The sequence below is a fragment of the Oncorhynchus keta genome, chromosome 24, assembly GCF_023373465.1.
Source record: "Oncorhynchus keta strain PuntledgeMale-10-30-2019 chromosome 24, Oket_V2, whole genome shotgun sequence".
Taxonomy (NCBI): Eukaryota; Metazoa; Chordata; class Actinopteri; order Salmoniformes; family Salmonidae; genus Oncorhynchus; species Oncorhynchus keta.
The window spans coordinates 14,604,420-14,632,139 of NC_068444.1; the positions used below are offsets into that span (position 1 = coordinate 14,604,420).

The 27,720-nt window shown below is 43.8% G+C and overlaps 1 protein-coding gene and 1 pseudogene across 1 annotated transcript; both read left to right on the forward strand.

Moving 5' to 3' along the window:
* Positions 1–2,053: 2,053 nt before the first annotated feature.
* LOC118357775 (uncharacterized) lies at positions 2,054–2,124 on the forward strand (annotated as a pseudogene).
* A 2,934-nt stretch (positions 2,125–5,058) lies between these two features.
* LOC118402725 (E3 ubiquitin-protein ligase TRIM8-like) lies at positions 5,059–27,178 on the forward strand. Its single transcript, XM_035800917.2, has 5 exons — positions 5,059–7,902; positions 21,934–22,029; positions 24,071–24,336; positions 24,754–24,869; positions 24,989–27,178. Exons 1-5 carry the CDS (start codon positions 7,282–7,284, stop codon positions 25,660–25,662), a joined length of 1,773 nt encoding a protein of 590 aa, XP_035656810.1. The 5' UTR covers positions 5,059–7,281; the 3' UTR covers positions 25,663–27,178.
* Positions 27,179–27,720: the final 542 nt, after the last annotated feature.

The window sequence follows — 27,720 nt, forward strand, 5'->3', positions numbered from 1 at the left end:
GGAAGAGATGATTGGACCGAATAGTGTGTGTACCTCAAACCCCCCTCTAACTGGCTGAAGAAGAGTGACAAAGGCGTTGAATAAGGCCCTTCCAGACCCCTTCTACCGGGAGAAAGGAACCAAGCCAGAAATCAGTGTACAGTATCAGATCTAAGCTATCAATAAGCTTTTCTCTTATGTTTCTCTCAGGAGTGTGAGAGGAGTCCACGTAGAGTGAGCATGGAGAGAGATCTGTTCTAAACTTCTCTTATGATGCTGGTATATTGGTTGACGAATGGACCATACATAATGGGTGGTAAAGGTGATGGTGTGAGGATGAGACAATGACATTGGGACATTATCATGGGCCATCCACTTTGAACTGTAAAGTTATCTGAAGAAGAAGGAAAAGGACGCCAGAAGAATCAGTGCCTGAGAGAGGGGGTTGGTCAACTGTGCCAATAAAATTGTTTTAGACTTTTGTGGTATCAGGTTGATTGTAGAGGTCTACACCACGTAAGATTATAATAATTTAGATTAAGAATGGATTGAGATACTGATCTGTATTATAATAGTGATTTTAAAAAGTTAATAGTAGAATTATGGGATAATTATACTGAATGTTAATATGAATGTAAATTCTGCTAATATTGATGTGTGTTAAATTTAGTTTTTTTTACTTTGAGTGATAAGACCAATTTGAATCACTGAGGAATGTCATTCTAAATTTTGGATGGATAAATAGTTGGGTTTTAATTATGATTTGGAATATGAATGATTTCCCTGACCTATTCTCTATTCTGAGCATAAGGACTGAGAGGGAAGACTGCTCTATATGTTGTGATGAGGCCTGTGTTTAGACACCGGTTCTCATGTAACTTAGTGAGTATTTCTATGTTATGTTTTTTCTTATTTTTTTCCCCTCAACAATGGATTATTTTGTGTGATTAAACCTGTGCAAGTTTGTCTTGTAGAATAAAGGTTGTACACTTAGTTTCAGAAGGGAGAAAGCTTACATATAAGCTAAGGTATTTGACATTGAAGGGATTTGATTTTTTAGTTGATTTTAAATATTGATTAAAAAGAAAATGCATATACTCTGCAACTACTGTTAGATAAATGTGTAAAGTTAATGTTCTGATTCTCCAGAAGGGACAATGTCCCTTGAGAGGGGAATGTCGTGGCTGAATCAGAATTTGTTAGGTAACATTGATAAATAAGATGTTTTATTTACATAATAATGCTTACGTGAGATATGTCATTAGAATGTCTTCTTTTGGATAATACTGTTGGCAGTTTGCAGTTATCCCTTCTCTGCTGGGGTTTAGTCACTAGGGGCCCAGAGAGGGGAGAGGTCAGGCTTTTCTTCACATGTCAATGTATCTGTTAAACCATGTGATGCTATGAAGAATATCAGAAGGGGAGGAGGGCAGAATGGAGGCTTGTCTTCTTATGGGAATGTGTCTGTAACTATTGTATGTCCCCTCTGAGGTTGCCTTTATATTGATTTAGTATATAACCTAAGAGGCTCACTGTCTTTTCTGATCTTGTTCAGGAGGGGGTGTATTTGAGATGGGAGTATCTAGAATTGACCATTGGTTTGGTACTATGTTGTACCAAGAACGAGTAAAGAACTTTGTTTAGGAGACCAAACTGAACGATAATTTATAGCTAATGCTTTTTGGCTATGGGATACTCCTCTTTCAAGTAAATAGGAACTTCACAAAGTGCCTTTATCTGTGGTTTGTCGTTTTGACTAGGGGGTGGATCTTTGCTATAAAAGATCTCAGTTGTCATTTTGTAAACACTCAGAAAATTCATTTATAGACACTGAATTGATCTGAGAGTCAAACAGGGCTATGGTGAATCTCATGTAATTAAAGATGGACTTTATAATATACTCTGACTTGTGTGTGGTTTGCTCTCTCAATGTTTAGTAATACAGGAAATTACCACGACACCGGGCCCAGTGGGTAGTGAGGTGTAGCCCTTCTCTGATTAGGCAGCAGAGGGCACACATCAGCACAACATATTACCCTCTACTGGAAATCCTGGTGCTGCCAGTGCCAACAATCTGGTTTCTCTTCATATGGAATAAATCTTTCGCCTTTTACTTAAGATTTCCATGAACAGGAACCACTGGAGGGTGGTGGGAGGCACTATAGGAGGACGGAATTTCAAGATTTTACTGCTAACCTACAAAGCATTACATGGCGTTGCTCCTACCTATCTTTCCGATTTGGTCCTTCAGTACATACCTACACGTACGCTATGGTCACAAGATGCAGGCCTCCTTACTATTCCGAGAATTTCTAAGCAAACAGCTGGAGGTAGGGCTTTCTCCTATAGAGCTCAGAGTTGGTCTCGACCTTTAAGTCTTTATTGAAGACTCATCTCTTCAGTAGGTCCTATGATTGAGTGTAGTCTGGCCCAGGGGTGTGAAGGGGAACGGAAAGGCACTGGAGCGACGAACCACCCTTGCTGTCTCTGCCTGGTCGGTTCCCCTCTCTCCACTGGGATTCTCTGCCTCTAACCCTATTAGAGGGGCTGAGTCACTGGCTTACTGGTGCTCTTCCATGCCGTCCCTAGGAGGGAAGCATCACTTGAGTGGGTTGAGTCACTGACGTGATCTTCCTGTCCGGGTCGGTGCCCCCCTCGGGTTCGTGCAGTGGGGGAGATCTTTGTGGGCTATATATACTTGGCCTTGTCTAAGTTGATGGTTGAAGATATCCCTCGAGTGGTGTGGGGCTGTGCTTTGGCAAAGTGGGTGGGGTTATATCCTGCCTGTTTGGCCCTGTCTGGGGGTATCGTAGGACAGGGCCACAGTGTGTCCCGACCCCTCCTGTCTCAGCCTCCAGTATTTATGCTGCAATAGTTTGTGTCGGGAGGCTAGGGTCAGTCTGTTATATCTGGAGTATTTCTCATGTCTCATCTGGTGTCCTGTTTGAATTTAAGTATGCTCCCTCTAATTCTCTCTCTCTATTTCTCTTTTTCTCACTCTCTCACTCACTCTTTCCCTTTCTCCTTCTCTCTCTCTCTCTCTCTCTCTTTTTCCTTCAGAGGACCTGAGCCCTAGGACCATGCCTCAGGGCTACCTGGCCTGATGACTCCTTGCTGTCCCCAGTCCACCTGGTCATGCTGCTGCTCCAGTTTCAACTGTTCTGCCTGCAGCTATGGAACCCTGACCTGTTCACTGGATGTGCTACCTTGTGCCAGACCTGCTGTTTTGGAACCTCTCTCTACCGCACCTGCTGTCTCTAACTCTGAATGATCAGCTATGATCTGTTGCACCCTCTACAACCACTGTGATTATCGTTATCTGACCCTGCAGGTCATCTATGAACGTTTGAACATCTTGGCCATGTTCTGTTATAATCTCCACCCGGCACAGCCATAAGAAGACTGGCCACCCCTCTCTAGGTTTCTTCCTAGGTTCCAGCCTTTCTAGGGAGTTTTTCCTAGCCACCGTGCTTCTTCATCTGCATTGCTTGCTGTTTGGGGTTTTAGGTTGGGTTTCTGTACAACACTTTGTGACATCGGCTGATATAAATAAATGTGATTGATTGATGGGCTCAATGTAATGGCTGGAATGGAATCCATGAAACGGTATCAAACAGATCAAACATATTGAAACCACGTTTTACCCCGTTCCACCTATTCCATTCCAGCCATTCCAATGAGCCCGTCCTCCTATAGCTCATCCCACCAGCCTCCTCTGAGAGGAACATTATGAGTATCAGCAAAAAAAATGTCTTCCTATATGCCTCTTTATCTTATTATTTATTTCAATATCAGTGGAAGCTCCTCAGAGGAGGAAGGCGAGGACTGTCCTCCTCAGTGAATTTCATAAAATAAAAAAACATTTAAAAAGTTATCCTTTTTAGATAAGACTATACTAAATACACTACATGACCAAAAGTATGTGGACAACTTCTCATCAAACCTCTCATCCCAAAATCATGGGCATTAATATGGAGTTGGTCCCCCTTTGCTGCTATAACAGCATCCACTCTTCTGGGAAGGCTTTCCACTAGAAGTTGGAACACTGCTGCAGGGACTTGCTTCCATTCAGTCACAAGAGCATTAGTGAGGTCGGGCACTGATGTTGGGCAATCAGGCCTGGCTCGCAGTCGGGGTTCCAAATCATCCTAAAGGTGTTCAATGGGTTTGAGGTCAGGGCTTTGTGCAGACCAGTCAAGTTCTTTCGCACCAATTTCAACAAAGAATTTCTGTATGGACCTTGCTTTGTGAACGGGGGCATTGTCATGCTGAAACAGGAAAGGGCCTTCCCCAAACTGTTGCCACAAAGTTGAAGCACAAAATCGTCTAACATGTATGCTATATGCTATAGTGTTAAGATTTCCCTTCACTGGATCTATGGGGCCTAACCCGAACCACGAAAAACAGACCCAAGCCCCACCGAACTTTACAGGTGGCACTATGCATTCGGGCAGGTAGTGTTCTCCTGGCATACGCCAAACCCAGATTCGTCCATCGGACTTCCATATGGTGAAGTGTGATTTGTCACTCCAGAGAAGGCATTTCCAATGGCGGCGAGGTTTACACAAGTCCAGCCGATGCTTGGCATTGCGCATGGTAATCTTAGGCTTGTGTGTCGCTGCTCGGCCTTGGAAACCCATTACACAAAGCTCCCGACTAACAGTTTTTATGCTGAAGTTGCTCACAGAGGCAGAAGTGAGTGTTGCAACCGAGGACAGACGATTATGCTTGTCGGGCGAGCACGTGCTACTAGCAAATACAGGTACCTAGTTTAGCCTACTCAAACACCCGGTTCAAAAAAGTAGAGGGGCGCTTGCTATGGCTATCCAACACTGGAACTTTTCCAAGTCAAGGTAACGTTAAGCATTTGGTTTTTATGAATTTACTCTAACTGCTAAACAGCTTTCTGACTGTACTGCATGATTGCGTGTCACACACACAATGTATCATGTTTGATGGACGTGAACAATGCACCAAATATTTAGCCTTTTAAAAGCCAGTCTCTCCCGCGCCGCTTTTCTCTTCTCCCCAACTCCTTCCGTTAACGTGACACACATCGGTTGTGTGACAGGTCACGTGGCGGTGGAGGAGGAACGGGACCAACCGGAAGGAGGGGGAGCCGATGTTTAGTCCGATTGAACGACTAGTCTAGCTAGCCAGCATTCCTCTTCTCCCCGACGCTCCCCTAGAAAGAAGGAGAGGGCGATTTTAAAAACGAGGGTCACAAATTATAATTCAGATACAGGTTGGATTTGTATGATCAAGACAATTTGCCGTGGACTCGGCTATAAACAACAACGCGACAGAAGGCCTCGAAAATGGCCACATATACACCGCTGGATCTGAAAGAACTGGCGAGGCGTGTTTGAACGCGACGGATTCTTTTTGTTTCGGTGTGATCAGCAAACCAAACGAGTTGTGTGAATAACCAAGGCCCTGTATGGATTCTTTCTTGCTTTTTTTTTTTTTAATGAGGAGTGCAAGATGGCTGATGACAGCTACATTTTAATAAGGCCAGAATAGCGACGTCCTCTTTAAGTTAAGATTAGAAGGGTGTTATATATATATATAAATATATATATATTTATACACATTAGATAGAATATTGGATGTAAATGTTAAATTTGTGCTAGTCGTAATATTCTTGCTTAGCCTTTATTTATGCGTTGTGCAGTGGCAGAACATAGTGATGTGACGTCTCAGATAATTGAAGCGATTTAATTAAGCTTACGAAGTAAGTGGAGAGATGTTTGTTTTTTTCGAAATGTGAGTTGATAATCGTCATGATCCGTCTCTGATTAAACCAAAGGAATGAAGCCAGGACATTTTGGGTCTGGAGACGTTTTGATGGTCTTGTGTTTCTGATCTGAATGCTCGCCACAGCAGCCAACATTCCGGTGTATTCTAAAAACCCTTTGTTTTGTGCGTATGAACTGGAGTCGGCTATTAAACTATGCAGTACATAGCCATCTGACGAAGTACTTGTATGATATTTTTTTGATCAAGTCTTTATAGGCCAACAGCCGAGAGGAAAGAGTATTTGGTGAGAAACGTCGAGGCCTTGTGTGCAGATATGCGATCGTTGCCTGTGGAGGCTTCATAGCTGACGACATTACACATCAAACAAACAGGCTGTTATTTTGTCGCTATCGTGAGGATCAAAGTCCGTCGCAACGTGATACAATGTTTATTGAAGGGCTAAGGACACTTGTCATATGTAACGGATTTGCAAATCCGAATAATATTCTTTAGTTAGAGCCTACTTAGAAGAAGCTGTCACGAGCATAATCATATTAATTGTGAATGCACCTAAAATAGTCTGTGCATTTTTGGAGGAGGACAAAAGAACATAATTAATATTCTCTTCATTGGAAAATCGGCGTTTTATTAACCTTGGGCAAGCTTGATCGATTTACAAATCGCTTTATTCAGGGTGTGGGTATAGGAATAAATTCGGCAACGTAATATTTTCCTTATGTTCATTGCTGGACTTCAATCGATTGAGGAACAAACAAACATAAACCGACGAGGAAGTCGAGGCTAAGTCGTCAAGCTAAAGTAAGACCTACGCAGAAGGGGAGAGGAATGGGTGAGCGTTGAAGTCTTTCATCAGCTGTATAGAAATCAATTCAAGCTTGACGGTGATGTAACCATCTAAACGGCCCTAATTTAGACCGATTCGGTGTAATGTCTGAACCGTATTGCTCGGTAGATCTCTGTGCCTTCATTGCTATCATACCGTAGCATATACGTGTAGCTATCTGGAAATACGAACAATTGAGGTGTCAGAAATAGGCATATTACGCACAAAGTCAGACGTTTCTTGCCTAACTCGTGTGATTTAAGATAAACGGGAAGGACCTTTACGGTAAGGTAATATGCATAAGGTCAGCCCAGACTGTGTGTTGTAATCACCGAGGTGTTGTCCGGAGGCCTTTTCTGACTGCGCCTGTCGCTGTGGAATCTGCCTACCTGCTCTGCCCTACAGGATGTGCACTGCTGCCTGGATTTAAAGCAATAGCAGGCAGCTGACGGACATTCACAAGACTCACTGACAGTGTCATCAGTCGGTTGGACTAAACTGGTAGACGGTGCTGGTGATTAAAAAGAACCCTTCATTGCTACGTTTTTGGCGCTTGCACAATAGACAATAATCCCTCAAGGACTAACATATTGGACTAGAGCATTTCATTATACAGTCCTCAAGACATTTGAGCTATAGTCAAGGGGCTTAGTATATGGCTATAGAGCCATAGGGTTGTTATTTTTTTCATGTGAGAAGTTTGTCGTTGTTGTGTGTCTATGTCCGCCACTCCCAACATGGCCTCCAACATGGCGACCTCCGACCTGTCCGAGACGTGGAGGAACTGTTTTGAAGAGGAGCTGATCTGCCCCATCTGCCTGCACGTCTTCTCTGAGCCCATCCAGCTGCCCTGCAAGCACAACTTCTGCCGGGGCTGCATCTCAGAGGCCTGGGCTAAAGACTCTTCCCTGGTCCGCTGCCCCGAGTGCAACCATGCCTACAGTCAGAAGCCTGCTCTGGAGAAGAACCACAAGCTGTCCAACATCGTGGACAAGTTTAACGCGTTGTCTGTAGAGAAGGCGGCCTCGCCGGTGCTGCAGTGCATTCTGTGCCGCCGCGGACCACCGCTCCCGGCCGTGAAGGTGTGCCTACGATGTAGCGCCCCCTGTTGCCAGAGCCACGTCCAGACACACCTGCAGCAGCCCTGCTCCGCCCTGGGACACCTGCTGGTGGAGGCTGAGGCAGTCAAGGCCTGGACGTGTCCTCAGCACGACGAGTACAGACTCTACCACTGTGAGGCAGAACAGACTGCCGTGTGTCAGTACTGCTGCTTCACGCGATGTCATCCCAGTCACGGACACGGGGTCACCGACGTTGAGCTACGACGCAACGATATACGGGTACAATTAAGATCTATTACGTCTCTTACACCCTTTCCTTTTAGTTAAGGACAAAGCTGCTCAAAATGGGAAAAATATTGTGTCAGGGCTTCCGTTAGGAAAATGTGGCACCTCACATTGGACCGGCAGCATTTTAATTTTCAGGACATCCTTAAGAAATTTACCGGACCCTTATGCATTGGCTAGGCTAGGAAGCAAGCTAGGACATGCCTCATAATATGTAGTGAAATGTTCAGGTTTCAGAATGCATACTGCCCTGCAGCTCATTTCAAAGTGTTGTGTGACACGTTGAAGCCGGCCTAGTTGCCTGTACACTTGAATGGCGACTGAGAAGAGACTTTCAATTACCAGTTGAGAAATGAAAATAGCTCTTTTGAATTGTGGCCTTCAACAGTTTAACACGTGATTAAATGTAGAATTGTTGTGCAATGATTGGGCTTATAAAAAAAGCAAGTTTTACTCCAGCGGCAATGAATGTGCTGTTGCAGCAGCTCTCGCGCTACATCGACTGGTATTTCAATCAGTGAACCGGCTAAAATGCATTATTTCGCAATGGGATTTTTCTCTTGTCCAGGAGAATTGGCCGGCGGTAATTTATCGTCTTTTTCCTTTTTTTAATCGGCTAAAAGCTGGCTATTACCGGCTAACGGGAAAACCTGGTGTGTGACGTGGGTCTATACTGAATGCATTTCTCTATTTTGATCCATTCCAACCCCCACTCATCTGTTGAGAGTGACAAACAATGTGTTGGAGGGGTGGAACAATGAGGGGTTTCAGCCAGCCTTATCTCCTCAGCACAGGTGCATCCTCGCCTGGGTACACAGGCCGGGAGAAGGGGGTGGTATGGGGGGGTTGAAGTGAGATTCTTCACTCCATTCTGTGGTAGAAAAGGATGACAAATGGTTGTTTATGGTTTCCTTTTTGTTTTCTTGTCTCTTTATTTCCTGGTTTCTAGTAAGGAAAGCTGTGGTTGATTTAAAAACAACAAACTATCCCCAGATTTGGGCTATCAGATAGGGGCTAGTCAGTCATACAAGCTTTTCTCCTCACTCATATTGGTGACTACTTCTGGTCTCTGACTCAATAGTATGTTAGTACTCTTGTGTGTAGGTGGATGGGTGTGTTTTTGGGGAACAGCCACATTGGAATGGTTAGGAGGACATTATGTTTTGTATAACAACCTACAGTGTGAATTCCTATCCTCTGATTGTTGCTGTGACTACCATCTCCATATGTGATGAGTGACTTCGGGAACCCGGGGCTAATGCACTGATGCTTAAGTGCATCTGGTGGAGGTGGTCGTGACGGGGGTAGAGATGCCCTGCAGCCTTCCCCCAAATCATCCCTCTCTACTGGGAGTCCTCGTGGAAAAGATGTTGAATGAGAGTGAGACCTGTTCCAATTGGAAGTGTGTATAGTCAGACCCATTCCGCAAAAAGGCCTGTGGAAAAACAGACCCGCGCTGGTCCCGAACCGAGAGGCCCGTTCAGATCCGGGAGTAGAAAGATTGAGCGAAAGAAACCAACTGGGCATTGCCAGCGCCATAAATAAACTAGATTTTTTTGGGGGCCAAATGATCCACAATTAAGTGTCCTTAAACTGCCTAGAACATATATATTTTAGATCTGTAGTATATTCAAAACTTTTTATAGCCCGTTTTATTGGTTTTTACTTTCCTAAACAATAATTGTCCACTTTTATGGTTCCGCTGTCAGAGGTTTGGGCACTAAATGCATCAGGACATTGCAGGTTAGGGGTCCACTGTATGATATTAATATGACTGAAATTTTATAAAGAAAGAGAGGCTTAGGCTAGCCCTAAAAGAAGCAGAGAGAAAGATTTTCGATCATAAAATTCATTATATTTTTAGATTATAGGAGTAACTCTGGTAGGCCTAAAACATTCTCCATGACCTCAAGTTCTACTGTCGCTTGTACGCAATGCCTTTAAAGCGCTGCAGTAGCTTAACCTGATAATAGCCAAACCAAACATTTTTATTAGGGTAATATCAAAAGCCATTGTTTATAGGAAAAGTACGAACAGGTGCCATTTAGTTTCATCTCGCTCTCATTGGTTTTTCCTTTTCATGGTTTGAGTGCGAGTAGCCATTGGGCTACCGGTAATTATATTATATTGCGGCAAACACAACATTAGTTGGAACATAATCTGGCCTAAGAAAATTACTTAACAGAATTAAACAAAACACATGCGTATTTTTATGCACAGTCATTCTGAAAATGACTTTTTCTCACACGGCTAACTACCAGGAAGTTTGAAAAGACCGTCTTGAGTGGTCAGGGAGCTTATATCCATGAGCTGACCTTGACTGACAGCTCTTTGAAACGCCTACGTCAAACAACTTGGACGCAGTGAGCAGTGTTGCAGTCAAGTCATCTCAAGCAAATTTGGTGATCAACAAAGCAACGAAGAAGAACATTGAAATTGCATCAATTATATATATATTTATCTCCCGTTTGTCCTGTCTGTTGTGATGCGGTTCACAGCAGCACTGACGGATGTTTTGACTTGACAACTGCGTCCGTTTGGAACGATCCTTTTCTTCCATACTCGCTGAAGACCTAGCTAGCCAGTAACTACTTAACACCAGACACAGATTAAAGAGGAAACGTATGTATTTTCCATTGATAAATAGGGTAAACCTTTTATAATATTTGACACCTTACCGTCTAATTTTGGCACCAGTAGAGTAGCTATATAAACCACACCCCTCTGCAAACACTCCCTCGATGTTGGTTATAAGCAGTGTACAAGAACTGAGCATATTTCAGGTCTGCTGAGCACAAATTTGAACGTTAAAGTGATGTGCAACTTCCAGTGTGCGTTTACTGTGAACACTGAGGCTGTACCAACTAAGTTAGACACAGTAGCCCTACATGGCCACTGTTAAAACTATGTGATCATAATGTAGGTCTACCAGAGTGGCCTACCATCAAAAACAATGGAGAAAATACATCCCATAATATTTTAACATGGAAATAGCTGTTCTGTCATTCAGCCTACAGTAGCAGCCAATGTGTGGTGTTCAATGTAGGCCTACATTCCATGAGACTTTTGGAAAAAACGTGCAGGGCTTGACATTAACCTGTTTAACCACTTGTCCTTCAGACAAGGAGGTGACTGAAATTGTTTCATGCAAGAATACTTCAGAATAAATGCATTATTATTCCTGTACCGTTTTTATTACAGAGAATCAAACAAATTATGCTACCCTCTGTCTATTGGCTACTTAGCTTATTAAAGCCTGTCTCAAAATATGAAACGGCTCCTTTTAAGGCAAAAAAAAGCTCTTTGCCTGACTCGCTTTTTCAAAAAGCTCTTGTAGGAAGCAATCACTCCCCTTGGGTAAGATGCGGAAGACACATTTAAGTTGAATGCATTCAGATGTACAACAGACTAGGTATTTCCCTTTCCCTATTGCTGACTACAAATGATTTATAACTAGGCTAATACCTCATCGACTAGCAAAGGATATGAACAAAATGTGCACACGTGGCTACATGCAGCTTTCGCTTTGATCTCAAAACAAGCTCATGCTGTAAGCACAGTCCAGTTCAAAGTACATGGCACAGAGCCATATATGGCAATGGTCTATTTACTTATAGGCCTCCTGTAGCTCTGCTTGTTTATGCCACACAAGTCTTTGTAGAGTACGGGCTGAGTAGTGCATGTCAATGCAATAGAATCCTACTCCAATGCATTATGCCTAGGGTTGCAAAGGGTCTGAAACTTAACGGTACATTTACGGACATTTTCAGTGGGAAGTTAAGCCCAGGGATTTGGGGAATTTTGCTTAAATTCATTAAAGTTGGCTTATAACAGGGAACCTTTTTTTCGTGGGATACACAACGCAATTCTAGGTCTTATGGCACATTTTGGTTAAACTATCCCCAATTCAATGGAATTGCAAACCTCTGCATGCACAGTGCATTCTTCCATCACATGTACACCTGATTCTCAACATCTTGCACACTGAGATGCTATTGAGCCCACACTACTACACTGTCTGAGCCATTTACATGCTTTCTGGTAAGTTTTGATTACAATACTGGGTGGGGAAAATATATTATATGACATACATTATTTTTTGTTTTACAAGTAAATAGTAGCCTACATCAATGTGTGGTTAAATAATTTCTAACTTGTTAACAATTTCTGCTAGTTAGTTTTTGCGAATAGTTAATGCAAATAGTCTGGATAACCATTTGGTTACCTGTTCAGGAGTCTTATGGCTTGGGGGTAAAAACTGTTGAGAAGCCTTTTTGTCCTAGACTTGGCACTCTGGTACCGCTTGCCATGCGGAAGTAGAGAGAACAGTATATGACTGGGGTGGCTGGGGTCTTTGACAATTCTTAGGACCTTCCTCTGACACTGCCTGGTGTAGAGGTCCTGGATGGCAGGCAGCTTAGCCCCAGTGATGTACTGGGCCATACGTACTACCCTCTGTAGTGCCTTGCGGTCAGAGGCAGAGCAGTAGCCGTACCAGGCAGTGATGCAACCGGTCAGGATGCTCTCGATGTTGCAGCTGTAGAACCGTTTGAAGATCTCAGGACCCATGCCAAATCTTTCCTGAGGGGGAATAGGCTTTGTCATGTCATCTTTATGACGGTCTTTGTGTGTTTGGACCATTCTAGTTTATTGTTGATGTGGACACCAAGGACCTTGGCTCTCAACCTGCTCCACTACAGCCCCGTCGATGAGAATGGGGGTGAGCCTGGTGCTCCTTTTCCTGTAGTCCACAATCATCTCCTTAGTCTTGGTTACGTTGAGGGAAAGGTTGTTATTCTGGCACCACCCGGCCAGGTCTCGGACCTCCCTCTTGGCTGTCTCGTCGTTGTCGGTGATCAGGTCTACTACCACTGTTGTGTCGTCTGCAAACTTAATGATGGTGTTGGAGTTGTGCCTGGCCATACAGCCGTGGGTGAACAATGTTGATGACAACGATGCAGTTGCCACTTTGCTTCTTAATATAAATCTACTAGCATTCTATAACTACACTATTAGCTTGTGTTTCTTACATCTGCAAACAGCTCGTTTGTCTTTTCTTAGCAAGTTGTTCCAAAATCTTGTTAGCCACTGATTGTTAGCCGCTAATCGCTAGCTAGCTAATAAATGCGCTGAGTAAGAGCAAGCGTAATTAGCTAAAAAGCCTGATAATACCAGTGATGGTGTTGACTTAAATCATCTTGTTTGCGTAACAGTATCTTCTAAATTAGAGGTAAACGCAAAGCAAGAATGTTAGCAACATGAAGTCGCTAAGAGAACATTCAATGTAGCCAAAGCTTATAGGATCCCCTAGGAAACACCTATCAACACTTTAGTTCTTACCCTGTCACAATAGCTCCTCGCTGGCATTTTCATTTGTTGTCATGTCAAACAACACTGTATTCAAAGTGCCCACTATTATATTCTAACTATAGAATTAGAGTAGACATTCTATTTCCATGATTCCAACAGTTAACACAAGTGTTTTGCTCTAAATCGCAATTAAAATGGCAGCCCTATGTGGTAGTTTAGAAATGACCTGAACAGTATAAAACAATCAGAATGGAGAAAGACCCATTGAAATAAATTAATATATATGTGTTGCCACCCTAGGGTCACACACTACTTATAATGCAAATGTAGAACTTTTATTATTAAACATAAAATACCGTCAGTTTTTAAAAATATATATGTATATTGTTTTCTAGTTTTCCCCCCTAATCTTTACAGGAAAATGCCACAGGCACTATCTGATGTGTGGAAACATTTCACTGCAGCTAATGTAGAAGGAAAATCTGTGTACATTTGTAAATACTGTGCCAAATCATATGTGAAGAATGCAACAAAGATACAGAATCATTTGGCCAAGTGCATAAAGTTCCCTCAGCGCTCACAACAAGCAACCTCTGACAAAAGTGCCTCTACTTCTATTTAAGGTCACAATTAGTCAGAGAAATGCTGATGAATGTCTTGCTCGGGCTGTGTATGGAACTGGTTCACCTCTGATGCGCACAGGCAATGTGTATTGGAAGAGATTTATGAATGTTATTCGCCCAGCATACACCCCTCATACCAGACATGCTTTATCTACTAATTTGCCAGATGCAGAGTTCAAGTGACAGTCAAGCAAATCATAGAGAAAGCAGACTGTATTGCAATCATCTCTGATGGGTGGTCGAATGTTCTTGGGCAAGGAATAATTAACTAAATATCCACCTCTCAACCAGTATTCTACAAGAGCAGAGACACCAGGGACAACAGACACACCGGTCTCTACATTGCAGATGTGCTGAAGGCAGTCATCAATGACCTTGGACCACAGAAGGTATTTGCACTGGTGACAGACTGCTGAGAACGTGATGGCTGATTGGTCTAAAGTGGAGGAGTCCTACCTTCGCATCACACCCATTGGCTGTGCTGCTCATGCATTGAACCTGCTCCTCCACGGCGTCATGGCACTGAAAACAATGGTAGCAAAGTGAGAAGAATAAGATAACCACATTGAAGCTGCCCAGCAACACCTGTTGAGGTGGTGTTGTCATCATGTTTGACAGTCTCCTGGAGGGGAAGGAGTCTCCAAGAAATGGCCATAACACAGTCTGCCGATATGAACAGCCCCATCAAGAGGATCCTCCTGGATGTATTTTGGGAGAGAGTGGTAAGCAGCCTGAAACACCAGAAACCTATAGCAGTAGCCATTGCACGGATTGAGGGAGACAATGCCATCCTGTCTGATGTTAAGTAAAATAATAAATCCGTACTGCCCTGCCCACTTCACTGTTGCTCCAAGCAGAGGAAACTGCAGTGCTGAAATCCATCCAAAAGCATGAAGACTTCTGCCTGAAGCCCATACATGCCGCAGCGTACATGTTGGAACTCAAGTATGCTGGCAAGAGCATCCTGTCTGTATGAGGGCAAGGTTCTTGGCAGTCTGGCGAGTACACTTCCAAGCAAGGGCTTTGCGATGGAGATGCAATATGGCGGTCATGCCAACATATCTCATCAGCCACCTGGTGGAAGGGACTTTGGATCTGAGGCCCTCTCCCCTGTTGCTTCCATCATCCTCCAAATCCCACCAACATCGGCCAGCTCAGAGCGCAACTGGTCCTTGTTTGGGAACACAAACACCAAAGCACGCAACAGGCTGACCAGTACAAGGGTTGAAAAATTGGTGGCCATCCGGGCAAATTTGAGGCTTTTTGGGCCTGACAAAGAGCCATCTTCAACAAGTTTGGAAAGGGACCGTGAAGATGAGGCTTCAGTCTGATGTTCAAGAGGTGAACATTGAGGAGGTCCAGGGAGAAGAAGACATGGAAGCCTGAGAGGAAGACAGTCTAGAAACTAAAGCTTTTGTTATACTTTTACAGATTGTTATGTTGCATTGAAAGTGGCGAATATTGCTTTGATTCGATCACAATTGCCACAGTAAAGGGAAACGTTGATGTTGTTAACTTCTTACGGCTGAAATCCCATTAACATTATCGATTTGACAACAAAAAAATGAAATTGCAGGACGCCAAATTCAAACAGAAATCTGATTAAAATTCCTCAAACATACAAGTATTATACACCATTTTAAAGATAAACTTGTTGTTAACCCCACCACAGTGTTCGACTTCAAAAAGGCTTTACAGCGAGAGCACACCATATGATTGTTTGGTCAGCGTCACAGAAAAACAGCAATTTTTCCAGCCAAAGTGAGGAGTCACAAAAATCAGAAATAGAGAAAATTAATCACTAACCTTTGATCTTCATCAGATGACACTCATAGGACTTCATGTTACACAATACATGTATGTTTTGTTCGATAAAGTTCATATTTATATCCAAAAATCTCAGTTTACATTGGCGCGTTATGTTTTGCTTCCAAAACATCTGTTGATTTTGCAGAGAGCCACATCAATTTACAGAAATAATCATCATAAATGTTGATGAAAATACAAGTGTTATACATGGAATTAAAGATATACCTCTCCTTAATGCAACCGCTGTTTCAGATTTCAAAAAAGCTTTAACCTGTTACTCCTACCCCCTACTTTTTAGAACATTCTGTTAAAAATCGCGCAACATTTCAGTGCCCTGCTACTCAGGCCAGGAATATTGTATATGCATATGATTAGTATGTGTGGATAGAAAACACTCAGACGTTTATAAAACTGGTTAAATCACGGCTGTGACTATAACAGAACGTGCGTTTCATCGAAAAGTGCAGGAAAATCTGATCACTGAAAATGGAAAAATATATCCATGCGCGACTTCAACCGATTGATAAAGGTGAACCACAATAAATGCGGCCAAGGTTGCAGTACCTACAGCTTCCACACGATGTCAACAGTCTTGTCATTTGCCTAGTCTTTGTTTCTTGGTCAAACGCACAAGAGACAGGCTTTTTCTTCAGGTCTCCGACCGGATATTTTGGTTGAGATTTACCCGGACATTATTTCCAGACGTACCCCTATAGAATACACTTCGTCTCGTAATTAATCTGATCGCTTATTAACGTTTACTAATATCTAAAGTTGCATTACAAAAGTATTTCGAAGTGTTTTGTGAAAGTTTATCGTCGACTTTTTTAATTTGAAAAAATGACGTTACGTTATAAGACGCTATTTTTTTTTCGTTTATCACACAGTCTTCATAGATCGATATCTAGGCTATATATGGACCGATTTAATCGAAAAAAATACCCAATAGTGATTATGGGACATCTAGGAGTGCCAACAAAGAAGATGGTCAAAGGTAATGAATGTTTTATATTTTATTTGTGCGGTTTGTGTAGCGCCGACTATGCTAATTATTTTGTTTACGTCCCCTGCGGGTCTTTTGGGGTGTTACATGCTATCAGATAATAGCTTCTCATGCTTTCGCCGAAAAGCATTTTAAAAACCTGACTTGTTGCCTGGATTCACAACGAGTGTAGCTTTAATTCAATACCCTGCATGTGTATTTTAATGAACGTTTGAGTTTTAACTACTACTATTAGCATTTAGCGTAGCGCATTTGCATTTCCAGATGTCTAGATGGGACGCCTGCGTGTCAGGTAGGAGCAAGAGGTTAAGGAAAAAGCACACCATGCAATAATCTGAGAACAGCGCTCAGAGACCAAAACAAGCCATACTGATACCCGCCATGTTGTAGAGTCAACAGAAGTCAGAAATAGCATTATAAATATTAACTTACCTTTGATCTTCATTGGAATGCACTCCCAGGAATCCCAGTTCCACAATAAATGTTTGTTTTGTTCGATAAAGACCATATATGCCCAAATACCTCCTTTTTGTTCGCGTTTAGTTCACAAATCCAAATTCGCAAGGCGCAGGCACTTAGTTCAGACGACAGTTCTATTACAGTTCGTAGAAACATGTCAAACAATGTATAGAATCCATCTTTAGGATGTTTTGTATCATAAATCTTCAATAATAGTCCAACCGGACAATTCCTTTGACTTTAGAAATGAAAAGGAACGCAGCAGGGTCTCGGCCGCGCGCATGACTTAGCTCATGGCATTCTGCCAGATCCCTGACTTAAACAGCTCTTATTCGTTCCCCCTTCACAGTAGAAGCCTGAAACAAGGTTCTAAAGACGGTTGCCATCTAGTGGAAGCCTTAGGAAGTGCAACCGGACCAAATGTTATACAGTAAATTGGATAGGCAAAGACTTAACCTACAAACCTCAGATTTCCCACTTCCTGGTTGGATTTTTTTCTCAGGTTTTTGCCTGCCATATGAGTTATGTTATACTCAGACAGCATTCAAACAGTTTTAGAAACTACAGAGTGTTTTCTATCCAAATCTACTAATTATATGCATATCTTAGCTTCTGAGCCTGAGTAGCAGGCAGTTTACTCTGGACACCTTATTCATCCTAGCTCCTCAATTCTGCCCCCCAGCCATAAGAAGTTAACAGGGAAAAACTCTAGAACAGCGATAACCAACCTTTTGAGTCAAGATCACCTTCTGAGTCAAAATGCAAGCTGAGATCTACCGCTCATATTTTATTTTAACATGACTTAAACGTAAGCCTATACAACATTAACCAATTAAAAACAGTACTGGTTTGTTAGAGGCCCAATACATTAACACTGCATATTGGCTTTGCTGGAATTGCCCTGACAATGCATTGTTGTTCGGGCCTTTTTTATTTTTTAAATCTGTTTCAAAATTTGAGGTAGGCTGTATGATCACACCGGTAATAGATCCGTTCTGTATTACTTGTGAAGCACACATTTAAATCAACCACTTTCAGCTGGACATAAACTATACGTTTTGAGTTGCAATTGACTGACACAGATAACAAGCTCGCGCAGTTCTCATCACCTCACACATTATCTTAACAGAGGATGTGTCCAGAAACACATGGCAATTATATCGGACCAGACCCAAGTCAGAATTTAGGACCCCGGACCTGCTCAAGTCCTGGGTCGGATCTTGGAATTTCGGGTCTCTTGGACCTGTGAAGAACTCCTAGCATTCAGATCACAGACCTCCACTGTGTGTGTGTGACGATGCTAAAGGAGTGAATTGCCCTACTTATAACCTTTCCCCCAGGAAGTGGAATGTTCCAATTTCTGTCTTGTTTCCTCTGCCGAATCCCAAATCAAAATCCTACATTTCAGATCCAGAGAGGATTCTAGGGAGTAAAGGCTCGAACTCTATTTGGGATTGGGAAGTCTGGGAATTCCTTATCTTGTGTTTTTGGCCTTAGTTTGGCGTCAGTTGTGCCGGCTGGCCTGGTACTCTGGTTTGGCCAATCTGAGCGTGTGTGTTGTAGTCATGCTAACGCCAGCCCAGAATAACCAGTGTTGTGACAACGGTATCATGAGTGGGCCTAATGTGTGTTTGTGGGGCTCAGAAAGAGTATTGAGGAAGAGGTGAGGAGCAGCAGGAGAAAATCTCCTGAGTAGGAAAATCTCTCTTTCTGCCCCCCAGTTGCTCTCCCGCTCGCCTTTCTCTCCACCCTTGGGATGGGCTCGGTTATTCAAATATCCAAACTGACGTTAATATTCGAATAGTTTTTAATAATCGGTTTATTTCAACAATGAAAAGTCTTTGTCTCAATTGAAATGATCTTTGTGACATTGCCACACACAGCTATACCATGACATTTGAAATTCTTAATTCAATAAACCAACTAACTTTTGAATGTAGATTTATTGACGTGTGTCCCATATAAAGACTGTGTAGCCTACATAGGTTCATGCGTGTATCTTGTTGTTGGCACCAGTCAGAGGCTCCATGTGTAGCAACGTGATGTGGGAGATCTCTAATTAGTGTAAAATATAATTAAAATGACAGAATTAAATTGGCTAAATGAGGATTAGACTACAACGAGCAACCGACAGGTAGTCTGTTTAATCCGAATGGAGTTGTTGTAGACGAGGACAGGGAGCGCATCAAAATATCCTCATCTAGCTAACCTTAGCTTTTTTACATTGATTTGATACAGTAAATCAAATCAAATGTATTTATATAGCCTTTCGTACATCAGCTGATATCTCAAAGTGCTGTACAGAAACCCAGCCTAAAACCCCAAACAGAAAGCAATGCAGGTGTAGAAGCACAGTGGCTAGGAAAAACTCCCATGAAAGGCCTAAACCTAGGAAGAAACCTAGAGGAACCAGGCTATGTGGGGTGGCCAGTCCTCTTCTGGCTGTGCCGGGTGGAGATTATAACAGAACATGGCCAATATGTTCAAATATTCATAAATGACCAGCATGGTCCAATAATAATAAGGCAGAACAGTTGAAACTGGAGCATCAGCACGGCCAGGTGGACTGGGGACAGCAAGGAGCCATCAAGTCAGGTAGTCCTGAGGCATGGTCCTAGGGCTCAGGTCCTCAGAGAGAGAGAAAGAAAGAAAGAATTAGAGAGAGCACACTTAAATTCACACAGGTCACCGAATAGGACAGGAGAAGTACTCCAGATATAACAAACTGACCCTAGCCCCCCGACACATAAACTACTGCAGCATAAATACTGGAGGCTGAGACAGGAGGGGTCAGGAGACACTGGCCCCATCCGAGGACACCCCCGGACAGGGCCAAACAGGAAGGATATAACCCCACCCACTTTTCCAAAGCACAGCCCCCACACCACTAGAGTGATATCTTCAACCACCAACTTACCATCCTGAGACAAGGCCGAGTATAGCCCACAAAGATCTCCGCCACGGCACAACACAAGGGGGGGCGCCAACCCAGACAGGATGATCACATCAGTGATTCAACTCACTCAAGTGACGCACCCCTCCTAGGGACGGTATGAAAGAGCCCCAGTAAGCCAGTGACTCAGCCTTTGTAATAGGGTTAGAGGCAGAGAATCCCAGTGGAAAGAGGGGAACCGGCCAGGCAGAGACAGCATGGGCGGTTCGTTGCTCCAGAGCCTTTCCGTTCACCTTCCCACTCCTGGGCCAGACTACACTCAATCATATGACCCACTGAAGAGATGAGTCTACAGTAAAGACTTAAAGGTTGAGACCGAGTTTGCGTCTCTTACATGGGTAGGCAGACCATTCCATAAAAATGGAGCTCTATAGGAGAAAGCCCTGCCTCCAGCTGTTTGCTTAGAAATTCTAGGGACAATTAGGAGGCCTGCTTCTTGTGACCGTAGCGTACGTGTAGGTATGTACCGCAGGACTAAATCAGAGAGATAGGTAGGAACAAGCCCATGTAATGCTTTGTAGGTTAGCAGTAAAACCTTGAAATCAACCCTTGCCTTGGCAGGAAGCCAGTGTAGGGAGGCTAGCACTGAAGTAATATGATCACATTTTTTGGTTCTAGTCAGGATTCTAGCAGCCGTATTTAGCACTAACTGAAGTTGATTTAGTGCTTTATCCAGGTAGCCAGAAAGTAGAGCATTGCAGTAGTCTATCCTAGAAGTGACGAAAGCATGGATTAGTAAAGACAGCCACATATTTGTTTTACCAGGTAAGTTGACTGAACACGTTCTCTTTTACAACAACAACCTGGAGAATACTTACAGGGAAGAGGAGGGTGAATGAGCCAATTGGAAATGATTACATGGCCATGATGGTATGAGGGCCAGATTAGGAATTTAACCAGGACACCACCCCTACAATAAGTGCCATGGGATCCACAGAGTCAGAACACCTCATTTTTACGTTCCATCTGAAAGACAGCACCTTACACAGGGCAATGTCCCCAATCACTGCCTTGGGGCATTGAGATTATTATTTTCTAGCCCAGAGGTAAGAGTGCCTCCTACTGGCCCCCCAACACCACTTCTGGCAGTATCTGGTCTCCCATCCAGGGACCAACCCTGCTTATCCTCCAAGGCAAGCCAGCAGTGGGATACAGGGTGGTATACTGCTGACAAATGGGATGATAGATTAACCTATGGCATTTATAAGTTTGTCTAACTAGCGCGAGTCAGTGGCTACTTTTTCTCTCCCTCCCATGTCAACATACCACCAGCCCATGCCCATCCCCCGCCCTGCTGCAGTGCGCACCCTCTCCTGAGTCGTGCAGGCTGCGCAGCAAACAGGTGTCCAAGCTTAAACAAAGGGCTCCCGAGTGGCGCAGTGGTCTAAGGCACTGCATCTCAGTGCTAGAGGCGTCACTGCAGTACCTGGTTCAAATCCAGGCTGCATCACATCTGGCCGTGTTTGGGAGTCCCATAGGGCGTTGCACAATTAGCCTAGCATCATCCGGGGTAGGCCATCATTGTAAATAAGAATTTGTTCTTAATTTTTTTTTTTTAATAGTCTTATCTGGCTAACCTCCCAGTTCATCCCTTCATACCTCACACACATGCAACCAGAAAATATATCTTGGTTGCCATGACAGCCCCCTTCCTCCCCTTAAATGGCGTGTTTGTTAGATGGAGCCTAAATTAGATGGCTCAGTCTGCTGGAGGCTTGGTAGTGGGCTGGTGGAGTTTGTCTTCACTCATCATATTGATTTGTTCAGAGTTATCGAACCAAACTATGAACTTACCATTTCACGTTCTCTCTCACTTTCGCTCTCTCTGTCTCGTCGCTCTCTCCCTCCCCCTTCTCCCCTTCCCACAGCAAAATCTATTGCGGCAGCAGGAGAGGGTGGAGGAGAGAGTTCAGGACATCGATGAGCAGCTCTGTAAACTCGACTCTGACAAGTGTGTGGTGGAGGTACGTCTGATTTCTCAAACTCTCTCTCTCTGTGTGTATGTATGTATGTGTGTATATCTATGATCTATCTCTCATCTATCCATACACAGAGTACCAGTCAAAAGTTTTGGACACACCTACTCATTCCCGGGTTTTTCTTTATTTTTCCTATTTTCTACATTGGAATAATAGCGAAGACATCAAAACTATGAAATAACACACATGGAATCTTGTAGTAACCAAAAAATTATTCAACAAATCAATATATATTTGAGATTCTTTAAAGTAGTCACCCTTTGCCTTGATAACAGCTTGGCATGATCTCAACCAGCTCCATGAGATAGTCACCTGGAATGCATTTCAATTAACAGGTGTGCCTTTGTTAAAAGTTCATTTGTGGAATTTCTTTCCTTATTCGAGCCTATCAGTTGTGTTGTGACAAGGTAGGGGTGGTATACAGAAGATGGCCCTATTTGGTAAAAGACCAAGTACATATTATAGCAAGAACAGCTCAAATAAGGACAGTCCATCATTACTATGAGATATGAATGTCAGTCAATCTGGAAAATTGCAAGAACTTTGAACGTTTCTTCAAGTCCAGTCGCAAAAACCATCAAGCGCTATGATGAAACTGGCTCTCATGAGGACCGCCACAGGAAAGGAAGACCCAGAGTTATGGCTGCTGCAGAGGATACGTTTCAATAGAGTTACCAGCCTCAGAAATTGCAGCCCAAATAAATGCTTTGCAGAGATCAAGTAACAGACGCATCTCAACATCAACTGTTCAGAGGAGACTGTGTGTATCAGACCTTCATGGTTGAATTGCTGCAAGGAAACCACTACTAACGGCCACCAATAAGAATAAACTTGCTTGGGCTAAGAAACACAAGCAATGGACATTAGACTGGTGAAAATCTGTCCTTTGGTTTGACTCCAAATTTGAGATTTTTGGTTCCAACTGTTGTCTTTGTGAGACTCAGAGTAGGTGAACGGATGATCTCCGCATGTGTGGTTCCCACCGTGAAGCATGGAGGAGGTTGGATGATGTGGGGTGCTTTGCTGGTGACACTCTGTGGTTTATTTCTAATTCATTATCAGCAACCATTACTCCTGTGTTCCAATGGCACGTTGTTAGCTAATCCACGTTTATCATTTTAAAAGGCTAATTAGACAACACTTTTGCAATTATGTTAGCACAGCTGAAAACCGTTCTGATTTAAAGAAGCAATACAACTGGCCTTCTTTAGACTAGTTAAGTATCTGGAGCATCAGCATTTGTGGGTTCGATTACAGGCTCAAAATGGCTAGAATCAAAGACCTTTCTTCTGGAACTCGTCAGTCTATTTTTATTCTGAGAAATAGTGGCTATTCCATGCGAGAAATTGCCAAGAAACTGAAGATCTCGTACAACGCTGTGTACTACTCCCTTCACAGAAAACATTGCAAACTGGCTCTAACCAGTATAAAAAGAGTGGGAGGCCCCGGTGCACAACTGAGCAAGAGGACAAGTACATTAGTGTCTAGTTTGAGAAACAATACGCCTCACAAGTCCTCGACTGGCAGCTCTTCACCTGCGGAGGTCTTGGGCTGGCGTAGTTTCACGTGGTCTGCGGTTGTGAGGCCGTTTGGACGTACTGCCAAACTCTGTAAAATTATGGAGGCGGCTTATGGTAGATAAATGAACATTCAATTCTCTGGCAACAGCTCTGGTGGACATTCCTACTGTCAGCATGCCAATTGCACACTCCCTCAACTTGAGAAATATGTGGCCTTTTATTGTCCCCAGGACAAGGTGCACTTGTGTAATGATCATGCTGTTTAATCAGCTTCTTGATATGCCATATCTGTGAGGTGGATGGATTATCTTGGCAAGGGAGAAATGTTCAATAACAGGGATGTTAACAAAAATAAGCTTTAGTGTGTATGGAACATTTCTGCCATCTTTTATTTAAGCTCTTGAAACATGGGACCAACACTTGACATGTTGCATTTTATATTTTAGTTCAGTATATAACCATAGAGATAATTATGTGTGTCTAACAGTATGTGTTCTCTCCTACAGGACAGAGTGTGTGAGCTGAAAGAGGAGGTGCGTGTGCAGTATCTGCGGATGCAGCACTTCTTGGAAGAAGACTTGTCCCGTACGCTGGAGGTTCTAGAGCGGGCCCGTTCTAGGTTCTGCCAGGAAAACGCGGGCCAGGTTCTAGCTTTGGGAGAACAGAGACACGAGGCCCAGAAGCTGCTTAGCTCAGTCCACACGGCCTTTGGCAAATCTGAGGAGCTGGGCTTCATGAAGAACACCAAGCCTGTCAAGATCCTCATGGAGCGGTGAGAGACAGGACCATTACAAACCTGTTATTACAGATACAAAAAGGAGATTACACACTTTACCACTGTAATCATATTAGAATGGTCATGCTTGTTACACACATTGCAACTATAGGGTGGGTGAAGTTCCAGACTCCTTATATGTTTTTATTACAGGATATGAACAGTAGCAATGCGCAGGGCTCATTCAAGGATTGAACTGGGATCCTCGCCACAGGGGGAATCGTATGGTCCCGGAGTCAAGAGTGTTAACCACTCATCTAGACTCCGGTCCTGCAACTATACTATACATTCATATTTATTTGTGTGTGTGTGTGTGTGTGTGTGTGTGTGTGTGTGTGTGTGTGTGTGTGTGTGTGTGTGTGTGTGTGTGTGTGTGTGTGTGTGTGTGTGTGTGTGTGTGTGTGTGTATTGCAGGTCTCAAGGGTGTGTGGGCAGTGCACTCCCTCCCTACAAGGTGGGAAGTCTCAACTCTAAGCTGTTCCTGTCAGAACTCTCCAAGAGAGAGAAGAGCCTACGGAAAACAATGGAAGGTAGGATTGAGAGAATTATCTTTACAGAACCATCACAGCCTTATCTGGTTTGTCTTAGTGGATCAAGGTAATTCTGATCCCCTCTTCTCTTTCCTCTACCTCTTTCACCCCCCCTCCAGCCCCCCTAACCCCTCCCTCCTCATTCCTCCAGTCCGTCCCTGCGTCTCCTAGCGGCCTTGGCTCGGGGGTGGAGAAACGCAAACACTCCTCGGCGTTCCCAGAAGGCAACGGGAGCGCCGGGAAAAACACTGCTTCCGGGTTCAAGGACTCCTCATCTTCCTCCTCTAAGCAGCCCTACCAGGGCCCAAACTCCGCCCCTGGAGAGGGCCAATCCTCAAATCAGCAGCCTCTGGGTCCCTGTGGCCCCTCCCACATGAACGAAGGTGGCGGAACAGGAAGTGGAAGTGGCTCTCTGACCAATCACCATTCAGGGTCTGTGTTTGGTCCCTCCCACTTTCCCCCTGCCGGCAGTAGCTCCTCCCATTCTTCCCAGCAGGCTGTGCTCCCCCAGTATGGCGGGCGTAAGATCCTGGTGTGTACCATGGATAACTGCTACTGCTCCGGGGTACCCTCCGTGTCAGGGCACCGCGGCCACCCGCCCTACCCACGTTCAGGCTCCTTTCCCTGGGTAAGCGCCCAGGACTATCCCCATCCCCCTGGCCTAGCCTCTGGAGCTCCAGCCATGCAAGGGCTTGCTGTCAGAGACTGGATAGACGCACAGCAGACGCACCGACACACAGACTTCTATGGGCTGTATGGGCAGCCCTCCACCAAGCACTATGTCACCAGTTAACACACACATTTCTACAAGCAATTAGGTCTCCGGTTAGCACTGGGCTACTAGTTAAAACACACACACACACAATTAGATGCACTTACAGAGATACACGCATTCGGAACATGTATACCGCTACACACACAGAAGTACACTTCTACTGGTTATACGGACAATCCTCTGCTTAGCACCATGTTACAACTCAGACGCATTTACGCACACACCACACTCGGGGGCAGGGTTGATATATTAGTTTTCTATGTTTTCTTCGTCAGACAGACAGACAGTGTTACTGTATGATGATTATATGTGTGTTTGTGCAGCAACTGTTGCCGCTGAAGCATTTCGGCTCAACTAAAATGTTTTAGCGACATCTCCCTCCCTGTCGTAGTGAGATCGATTAGCCTTATAATATTGTTATTACTGTTCAGATTATTTTCTGTCTGTTGGACACGGGGTATCTGATGGATGTGTGAACAGAAGGATGGTTTATTACTGTTAAAGCTCTGGTTTTGTTGCAGCACTTTTGTCTCCTCTCCTTGCTGAGTTCAGGAATGTACTGTACAGCTTGAACACACACACTCATGCTTCCAGGTTCTCTTCTGTGTGTGTGTGTGGGACTCCCTCCATGCACTTTGGGGGTGTTGGGATTTCACTCTGTGTAGAAGTTGCCCTGATCGTAGACACAGGTCTACAATCTGTTTACCCCCCCAATCCTAACCTTAAACATCATAGGGTCAAATGACAGAGACTGACCCTAGATCAGGATGTAGGGGTAACTGTAAGCCTCCTCCGTTTATAGACCTTCTCTGTTCCTGTTCTCTATGCCCATGTCACTGGAAAGGGGATCCAAACCCCTTCCCTCCTGCTGTCAGGCTTCCCCTCGGATTAAATTCTTCCGTCTGAAAGACTAAGAGACTGTCTCCTTTTATTTTCTAGTTCTTAATATAGGAATCATGACACGTGAGTTATTGCCATATGAGTAATAACTCCATATGAGCAGGTTTCATGTTTGTCTTAAAGCAAGTTGGCCTGGTAGACACGACTGAGGCTCTCCGAGCCACTATAAGGCCTGGGCTGGACTGGACAGACCAAACAAATCAGCTCAAGCATCCAGGGGTGTGACGGTGACGATGCGTTAATGATGTACTTCCTGCAGGGTGATGTCACGTCCTTTCAACAAGCACACAAGCTCTCTGCTTCAAGTTTGCGGCTGTAAGCATGCGGGGAAGAGTTTTATAAAGCACTCTGGAATATAAAAATTTTAAAAAGATCAGTAACCGTTTTAAAAAGGATGAGTGAAAGTACTGGTTGAGGGTTTTTTCATGAACTTTTTCTAAAGAGGAACTGGACTGCCTGACGCAACCATTGGTTAAAAACGCTGGAAAGGAACCCATTGTTACAAGAACAGTCGACCAATATAAAACATATTAAAAAAAGGAAAACTATCTTTTTTGTAAATATTTTGTGAAATGAAAAATTAAGGACATGTCATTTGGAGGAGGGTTCCAAATAAATGAAATAATTTAATTCAGTTTTCCATTTCTTGTCATCATGGCCCAAGAGGCTTCTTACTTTTCACTCCCATTCAGCCTTTGTATTCATATCTGTTAAAACAGTTAAGTTAATAATCCACAACTGAACTAAATGTCATGTAGTGGGTTGAAGGGAGAATCTCATAAGAATACAACCAACACCCATATGGGAAGACATCCAACTAAGCCTGTTATTTACTGGGTGTTAGTCTGAGAGTAAAACCCTGTGGTGAGAGGTGGGAGAAAAACACAGTCAAAGTTGTCCTCTTTCTCTGGTGAAGAGTCAGGGGTGGGAGCCCCCCCAGCCCCCCCACTCGTTCACTCAATCTCACACTCTGGAGAAAGTCCTTCTGCTCTGTGGAGGCTGGGTTGGGGATGTTGGTAAGATCTTGAGGAGAGAGCTGAGTTCCAGTAAACAAGCTCTCCATCTGAGAAGTCAGCTGATTTGAGGCGAGGTTGGGGGCCGGGTGGCTGAATCTGGGTCAGTCTTACCTTCGCTGTCCGCCCCTCAACCCTACAGCTCACACACACAGTCATCTGC

Excerpts from the sequence above, each read along its gene's own strand:
- LOC118402725 (XM_035800917.2), top strand. The coding sequence starts at position 7,282 with ATGTCCGCCACTCCCAACATGGCCTCCAACATGGCGACCTCCGACCTG. Across the intron at positions 7,903-21,933 it reads TACGACGCAACGATATACGG|CAAAATCTATTGCGGCAGCA; the intron begins GTACAATTAAGA and ends CCCTTCCCACAG. Across the intron at positions 22,030-24,070 it reads CTGACAAGTGTGTGGTGGAG|GACAGAGTGTGTGAGCTGAA; the intron begins GTACGTCTGATT and ends TCTCTCCTACAG.